The sequence below is a fragment of the Stegostoma tigrinum genome, chromosome 7 (assembly GCF_030684315.1).
Source record: "Stegostoma tigrinum isolate sSteTig4 chromosome 7, sSteTig4.hap1, whole genome shotgun sequence".
Classification (NCBI taxonomy): Eukaryota; Metazoa; Chordata; class Chondrichthyes; order Orectolobiformes; family Stegostomatidae; genus Stegostoma; species Stegostoma tigrinum.
The window spans coordinates 87,143,730-87,152,560 of record NC_081360.1 but is presented as its reverse complement, the minus strand read 5'-3'; the positions used below and the strand labels follow the sequence as shown (position 1 = coordinate 87,152,560).

The window sequence follows — 8,831 nt, the reverse complement described above, 5'->3', positions numbered from 1 at the left end:
TTTACAATTCGACCTATCTCATTTTGTCAGTGATAACAAGCTAATTGCATCTTCAATCTATCTGAGCCAGGAGTTTGACTTTACAAATTTTAATAGTCTTTTTATTATTTGTAAATTTCTGTTGAGAATTCAATCATCGTTATTCTCAAGTACTTGAATTCAATAAAGTGACTGTCAGGAGGTGACATTCAGAACTACACCGTGGTACATAGAAATTATAACTGAACTCGATTTGACTTCATATAATTACAAATCTATCTACATAGATTCATGGTGCACAACATCATATGATTGCTTCATTGCGTAGTTTTAGTGAATGTTTCTCTTAGAATTTCTTGTCCTGTGAGAAACATTTATTACTATAAATTAATTTTAAAAAGTCATTGCTTTAATGAACTAAACAAGTTCAGGTGTCATAGCCTTTCTTAGTTTGAAGCTAAGATGACAAAGTGTGGGGCTGGATGAACACAGCAGGCCAAGCAGCATCTTAGGACCACAAAAGCTGACGTTTCGGGCCTAGGCCCTTCATCAGAAAAGCTAAAGCAGGTACAGGATCAGAGGATCAGGTGTTTAGTTCTGAAAGATTAATGGAGTTACAAAAAAAATGATGAGATGAAGAAGGATTTATATCATAGAGCCTACTTGAAAAAGGAACCAGAATATATTCCAAAATCTTGAGGTGGATTTGGAAACCTTGGCAGGTGAGAAATGGGTGGAAATTCACCAGATAATGTTGCCAGTAGAATATAGACAGGAAGTACTGTAGTTAGCATATGAATTATCTGTAGAAGGTCATCTTGGTGTGAGGAAGACTCAGTCTAAAGTATAGAAGCATTTCTATTGGCCTGGATGACATAAAGATGTGCTTGAATTTTGCTGTACCTGTCATGTGTGTCAGATGGTGGGAAAGCCACAGGCTGTGATAAAACAAGCGCCTTTGAAGCCAATTCCCTTATTTGAAGAACCTTTTACATGGATTATAATTGATTATGTGGGTCCCCTCCCTAAAACCAAAAGAGGGAATCACTATTTGCTAATCATAATGGATGTGTCTATCAAGTTTCCGAGGTAATTCCATTATGAAATGTCAAGGCGAAAAAGTTTGTGGAGGAGTTGCTTGCTTTCTTTACTCATTATGGACTACCCAGGAAGATTCAGTCAGACCAAGAGTCCAATTTTACTGCCAAATTATTTAAGGAGGTCCTGGATAGTTTAAGCATCAAACACTTTAAATTAAGTGTGTACCATCCTGAATCCCGGGGAGCATTAGAAAGGTGGCTTCAGACCCTAAAGACAATGCTGAGGGCTTATTGCCAGGATTACCCAAATGATTGTGATAAAGATATCCTATTTATATTATTTGCTATTAGAGATGGTCTAAATGAATCAACTCAATTTACTCCATTTGAATTGATATTCGGACACAAAATAAGAGGCCCTTTAAAATTAATTAAAGAGAAGTTCATAGGTCCAAAGTTGGAGATCTCACAGTTGGATTGTGTATCTGAGGTGAGAGAAAGATTAAACAGAGTAGGTGAATTAGTTAAAGAAAATTTGAAGGTGTCACGGCACCTAATGAAGCAAGAAGCAGATGAGAAATTTAAATTTGTACTTTTGCCCATGGGAATAGAGTATTGGTGCTGTTACCAGTGGAAGGAAATCCCTTCAAAGTGAGGTTTAGTGGTTCCTATCAGATTGAGAACAAGTTAAGTGAGGTGAATTATCTGGTAAGGATGCCAGATAGAAAACAATTATCGGGTATGCCATGTAAACATGCTGAAACATTACAATTACAGGGAAGGGAAACTGGAAAACAGGTATTAGTTACTGCCACACAGAGTGATGAACCAAATCCAGACAAGTTGGATTTCAAAGTGCCTCAGAATAAATTGAATAATGAGGACGTTCTTTCAGAATGGGATAGGGTAGTGAGCTTTTTGTCCCCAGAACAGAGAACTGAATTGAAAGACTAGTCACAGTGCTATGAGGACCTACGTAGAAATAGAATGGGGAGGACTAACACCATAGTACATGGGGTTGATGTAGAGAATTTTTTTTTCAATAAAACAACACCCCTACAGGCTTAATCCTCTCAAAGCAATGCAGGTTCAGAAGGAAATGGATGCGATGATCCAAGAGGACATCATACAGAAGAGTCAAAATGAGTGGGGTTCACCAATCGAATTAGTACCTAAGCCTGATGGTACGCAACGATTCTGTGTAGATTATCAGAAAGTCAACGCTGTGACTAGATCTGACTCATACCCAATTTCAGGACTGGAGGACTGTGTGGAGAAAGTAGGACAAACCACTCACATCACAAAGTTAGGCTTATTTCGTGGTTTCTGGCAAGTACCTTTGTCGGAGAGAGCAAAAGAAGTTTCTGCTTCTGTAACCTCAAACGGGCTATATCAATTTTAAAGTAATACCCTTTGGAATGTAAAGCACTTTAGCCACTTTTCAAAGGCTTTTGAACAGAGTTGTTTCAGGATTGACTAATTGTGATCTTTAGCCATTTGTGAAAAGTTTGAATCAAGCATTTGTTAGAGCTGTTTGAGAGACTATGAGAGGTAAAGTTGGCCATAAACTTAGTAAGAACAGAATTTGCAAAGTTGGAAGTTACATTCTTAGATGACAATGAAAAATGCAAAGCAAAGGCCATCGAAGAATTTCCAAGACCATACTCGATGAAGGAAGTGCTAAGATTTTTATGTTTGAGTGGATTCTACAGGAAATTTGTACCAAACTTTAGTAGCATGGTGGCACTGTTGATGGGGTTGTTAAAAAAAACCCATGAATTTTGGTGAACAGAACAATGCCAGGAGTCATTTGAGAATTTAACAATAGTGTTAACCACCACACCAGTTTTAGCCATGGCAAATGTTTTGAAACACTTAAAAGTCGTCCTTGATGCAAGTGCAGTAGGTGTTGGAGCTGTACGATTACAGGAAGATGATTGTGGAATTGTAAGGCCAATCAATTCTTTTTAAAAAAATACACAATACACACCAGGAAAAATAATTCAACCATTGAAAAAGAGTTGTTGAGTTTGGTTATGGCCTTACAATATTTTAATGTTTACACTGCCAACAATGCATCAGAGATGATTGTATGTGTCGATCATAACACTTTCACATTTCTGGAAAAATTTAAAGACAAGAACACCAGATCATTTAGTTGAAGTCTTCTGTCATAGGCATTTAATTTACAGATTGTACATGTTACTAGTCATGAAAATATTATTGCAGATGTTTTATTGTGATTTTAAAAGAAAAATGTTTATACAAGATAGAAACAATGGTGTTCAATGTTTCATATACATAGAACTGGTATAAAATGTGTAATTATGAATTAATAGGTCATGGGTCTATTAACATAATGGAGCTAAGGTTTGAAAGGAGAAAAAAAACATTTTTTCAGAACTGCCAAAGCCGGAGAATCTGAGATAAAAAGGTGTAGAGCTGGATGAACACAGCAGGCCAAGCAGCATCAGAGGAGTAGAAAAGCTGATGTTTCGGGTCTGGACACTTCTTTAGAAAAACTTAGAAGACACAGAAGATTCTGGAAGACATAACCTGGCAGTGATATCAAGAGATTAATTTTTATTTTATATAAGCGGGAGTTGTATTTATTGGAACAGCAAAGCATTAGAATCTTGCTCTATTTGGGAATAGTTAGTAGTTAGAATGACTTTATTCGGTTTGTTAATAGTTTAGTTAATTTGCTCACTGTTAGAGCTAGGTAAATTAATTGTTACTTGTTAATTGTAAAACGAATGTCAAGCATTTATTTTATTTAACCACTAGAATTTGCTGAAAAGCAGGTTACGGCACTTTTCACACCCCTTTTACAGATTATAGGATGAGGTGGTCCACCTTGGTTGTTTCAGTTTTAGTTCTCAGAGGAGAGGGTCAACCTCTGCTTTCTAACAATGTACCCTTGTCCTCCTGGACTGTAATGATTATGAAAGCTGTAAGGTACCTAAGCAGAAGATGAAGAATTGTTCCTCCAGCTTGTGTTGAGCCTGGCTGGTGCACTGCAGCAAGCCTGTGACTCACCTGAAAGTTTAACAAATCAAGAGCATGAATATATCCTTCCATATGTTTAACTTACTGCCATAACACCATGTCCTGTCATGAAATGGGTTGTTTTTCAGTATAGTCAACCTATTTTCAACTACTCACAGTCTGCGTTATCACCTCCTTATCCATGGCTTACCATCGACAACTCTTTTGTCTGCCTGTCCTTTTTCTCTCTGGGCTCTGTCTCTATCCATCCTCTCATTCCTTCTCCACCCACCCCCACCATCCCCATCCCCATCCCCATCAACAAAGTTTCCTAGTTGCCTCTAGTTCTGGAAAAGTTACTGGACTTATGGTTAACTCTGTTTTCTGCACAAGCCTTCTGTTTCTAATTATGAAGATATCCTTTGATTCTGCATGATTACTAGAAGATTGGAAGTCTGCCTGTATGACACCTCTGTTCAAAATGTATTGTTGAAAAAGTATTGGAATCAATTATTAAGCAACTAACAGCAGAAATTTTGGAAAATCATAACCTAAGCAAACACCACGTGGCTTCATGTAAAGGAAACCGTGTCTGACTAATTTATTACAGCCTTTTGAGGACGTGCATCAGATTTAGATGTATTGTACTTGGACTTCCAGAAAGCATTCAACAAGATACCAAACAATTAATTCATAAGACCAGCTGGCAGAGGAATTTACTGACATCTTCAACCTCTCCTAGCTGCAATCTGAAGTCCTCAACTGCTTCAAAAAGACCACCATCATCCCAGCACCAAAGAAAACACATGCCTTAATGCTGAGTGGCTGTGACGTCCATGATCACGAAGTGCTTCGAGAGGCTGGCTATAGCCCTCATCAACTCTAGCCTCCCAGCATGCCCCAATTCCTTGCAATTTGCCTCCCAGCGAAAGAGATCCACAGCAGAGGCAATTTCCTTAGCCCTAGCATTAAAGAGCTCCAATTTAATACTGACAACAGAAGAAATTTCTTTTCTCAAAGGGTGGTTATGAGTCTTCGGAACTCTTTGCCATATTGATTCGTGATCAGTCAGGGAATCGTGGGTGAGGGGTAAAAGTGTAGGAAAGTGGAAATTAGGAATGTGGGATCAGCTGTGAGTCTATTGAATAGCCAAGTAGCTCAAGGGGCTAGAACATAGCAAGAACTGCAGATGCTGGAATCGGAATAAATTCAGTGCGGCGCTGGAGGAACACAGCAGGTCAAGCAGCATCAGAGGAGAAGGACGCCGGACTCTCCACCTCCTTTGATGCTGCCTGACCTGCTGTGTTCCTCCACGCTGTATGGAGCCCATGGAGCTGAATGGCCCATTCCTGTTCCTTTTATGGTTCTATATCCAATTGAATACCATGGGCGACTTGATAACTGACTCAAAATTGCACAGCGCAAACATATGCAGTGAATGCAAAGCTTCGCTCAACCGCAACCACGCCCAATGTGCTACGTCCTTCAGCACGCTGGCGTAGATTAAGCCTGCAACGTCAGCGGCTGCGCGAGAGGGTGAGCTAGTACGCAGGCGCAGTATCTGCGAAGCTGGTCGTCAGCGAAAACGCGGCAGAAAGCGCTTGCATATTCTTCGGCCTCAATGCCGTGAGTGTACGAAGAACCGGCCGCCGGCGCAGGCGCAGTATGTGGTGATGAGGTGAAGGGGAAAAAAGGCTGGCAGGTCGCGCAGGCGCATTTGTTTGTGAGCGTACGGGCTCGGAGCGCATGTGCAGTTGGGGTCCTCCAGCGCTTTGCGCTGGCGGATGAGACGGAACGTGAAAGCTGGTGGCGATGGCATTTGCTTCGAGACAAACGTTGCTGGCGGGCGGTTGCTATTAGGAAAGAGATTTCGGAAACCAGACAAGCGGTCTGGTATTTTTGTTTTTGCTGCTTAAACCGAAAACATAGGCGAGAGGCCAGAGTCCGGGACTGTAAATACCAACCTCCGCTGCATCTGTTGTTGTTGTAGCCGGGCACCTGGGCAGGAGGCCCCGGTCTTGTCGCTGGTGAGGCCCCGGTCTTGTCGCTGGTGAGACCGTTGCTACAGGCCCTGCCTGCCTGGAGAATGGGAATCATTTTCACTAAACTTTGGAGACTCTTCAACCACCAAGGTGGGGCCCAGATCTGGTAATCTGCCCGGGAGACTGATTGAGAATGTCTCACTGCTAACTTGTGCCTTTCATTGCATACTTTGGTTTTCCACAGCTTCTCACTTGTAGTGCACTTAACCCACACATTCCCGATAACAACTTCAGAGAGAGATCGGTTGTATACAGTCCCCATTCATTGCTAAACGTGATTCATTCATTGCCTTAAATATGAGTCCCATCAGTTTTGTATCACTTAATCGCATTCCTATCACTAACCAGTTATTTATTTCAAAAACGAGCCTCAACTTTAAAACAGTTTTTTGAATTAGGAGCAGGGGTGGACCGTTTGGCCCCTCGACCCTGCTCTAGCATTCTCGAGGATCATGGCTAATCCAACATTTCAAAAATCCACTTTCCTGCCCTTTACCCGTAACCCTTGATATCCTTAATGATCGAGAGTCTATTTATCTGAACCTTGACTATAGACAAGGACTCTGCCCCAGTAGCTCTCTGTGGCAAGGTGTTTTAAAGATTCTTAAACCGTCTGAGAGAAGAAATCTATCCTCATCTCACCCTTAAATAGATGCCCCTTCATTCTGAATCTGTTTATTAAACATTTCTGGGCAAAAATCTGTCTCATAATATTTGATTTACTTAATTTCAGATCCATTGAGCTTCACTTGTATCTGACATATTCAGTCTGTTTCTATTTAGTTACCTTTGGTCTGACTTAAATGGTGGGGCTGAAATTAATCAGGTTGATTTTATTATAGATAATAAAATGTGAGGCTGGATGAACACAGCAGGCCAGCCTCACATTTTATTATCTTGGATTCTCCAGCATCTGCAGTTCCCATTATCACAGGTTGATTTTATTACTTTCTCTTTCTGTTTGGCTATTCAGCTACTCACTTTTATAGAAGAATGACAGGGTAAACTAAGTCATTATAATTTTTTTGCTTGCCACTGCAGATCTCCACTGAAGACCTTCCAAATAGTTTCCTTTTAGCTTTCTTGCAATCCTTCCCCCTTTTAATTGTTCATGTGAAATATATTTGATTTCTGAGGAAGGACCACAGGTATAAAATATTATTAGACTTTGCTTAGCCTATGTATGTCCAGTTTTTGTTTCCTTTTGCATTTGATTTTAATACCCACTTCATTCCATGTCATGTAGAATATCTGATTCTATGCTACATTCAGTTGTGACATTTGGGCACCATCTGTTCATAATTTTGTTTGGAACAGCTGTTTTTTAATTGTTAGCCTCAATGCTGACAATCAGAAAGATATCAATGTGTATCATTCAAATGCAATACAAATCACATGTAGACCATTCTGTGCCTAATTTGAGTCTATGCTCAAACATATTAGTTAAACACACCACAATGGAATGTATTTAACTTGCGCATGCGTAAGTTATTGCTTTCACTCTGCCTGAGATTTAACACTGGTAAGAGTATGAGAAAAGTGTTACTTGATGGTGAATCCAACTGTATAGATATTCAAAAAGTTAAACTTTTGGTCAAAATGCTTCTTTTAAAAGTTTGGGATGTGATAAATAGCTAGTATATTCCAGTGTTACAATTAGCCTTATGTGAAATCAAAGGTGATTTTGCTATTTGTACTTTCATGTTCCCTGAAGTAGATGGTAGGTGTTTTTTCTTTGCTTTCAGCATCGAACTTAACCTCTACTGGAACACCAAATAAAAGTCAGAAGAGTTCTCTATTAACATTAATGAGTTCTACAGAAAGTCAGAAATGAGCAGCTAGTTTTAGGGAAAATGGAAGCTTTGCAATAAATTTTGCCTATATGGCAAAATAGATAAGAGAAGTTCTGTTTTGCAATACAGGGCCAGTGATTGTCCTTTCTAAAGTTCTGGTTTATTATACTGCAGTTGGTCATAGCCTGACAGCTGTAGATGTCAAAGTGCAACTAATACTAAAAGATATATTGCAGTCTGGGAATATATTTAGCTCAAATTGAAGGGTTATTTCCCCTGATGGCTACGTTTTTTACAAGGAGGGTGCGGTGGAGGTTCTCGCTGCTTTACTTGTGCCCTATGCAAAACCATGTTCACTCATCAACTCTTGCAATGAAGTGCACCACGTTCAGACTCGAATGACCTAAACTCCTCCAGAAGGTCATAAATAACATATTTGGTTTTAAATCCAGCAGTGATCTGTTTTTGAGTTAGAAGCCCACATACAGGTAATTTTCTTCAATTTCTTAAATGCTATGAAGGAACTTTCACTTAAGATTTTCTACTTGTGTCACTACATTGAGCCACAGTTACAGTTTCCTTTTTGGTTTTGTGCTGCACTTCACAGTAGAATTAATCATGTTATGGTTTTGCCAAGTTAAAGATGTAAAATGACAGTAATTGCTGATTGGGTGTTGAATCAGATAAATGGCATATTTCAGCCTTATCTTCGTATGAGGTGACAAGAAGCTAATCCTACTTTCTAGTTGTTGATCATTGCCCTTGTGGTGATCACGCGTCAAGTTCTTAACTAAAGTATTTTTGAAAGGTGAGGGTTTCTAACTCTGTTACTGTTCAAGTTTTGGATTCTTATCACGCTTATCCTTATCCTCTGGGTGAACAAATTTCTCCTTAATTGAGCTTCGCTTTTCTTCCCAGCTAAACATCTCCTGTAACTTTAAAAATGTCTGTGAAAATAGATTACTATTTGGGATACTGTTCCTTCAAGC

At 39.6% G+C, this 8,831-nt stretch overlaps 1 protein-coding gene across 1 annotated transcript in view; it reads left to right on the top strand.

Moving 5' to 3' along the window:
• The first annotated feature begins 6,042 nt into the window (after positions 1–6,042).
• The window catches only part of arl5a (ADP-ribosylation factor-like 5A), a 35,897-nt gene continuing 33,108 nt past the window's right edge, over positions 6,043–8,831 (top strand). The window contains exon 1 of the mRNA XM_048534360.2: positions 6,043–6,139. Coding sequence (XP_048390317.1) covers positions 6,094–6,139 — 46 coding nt within the window. The 5' untranslated portion in view covers positions 6,043–6,093. The remainder of the gene's footprint in view (positions 6,140–8,831) is intronic.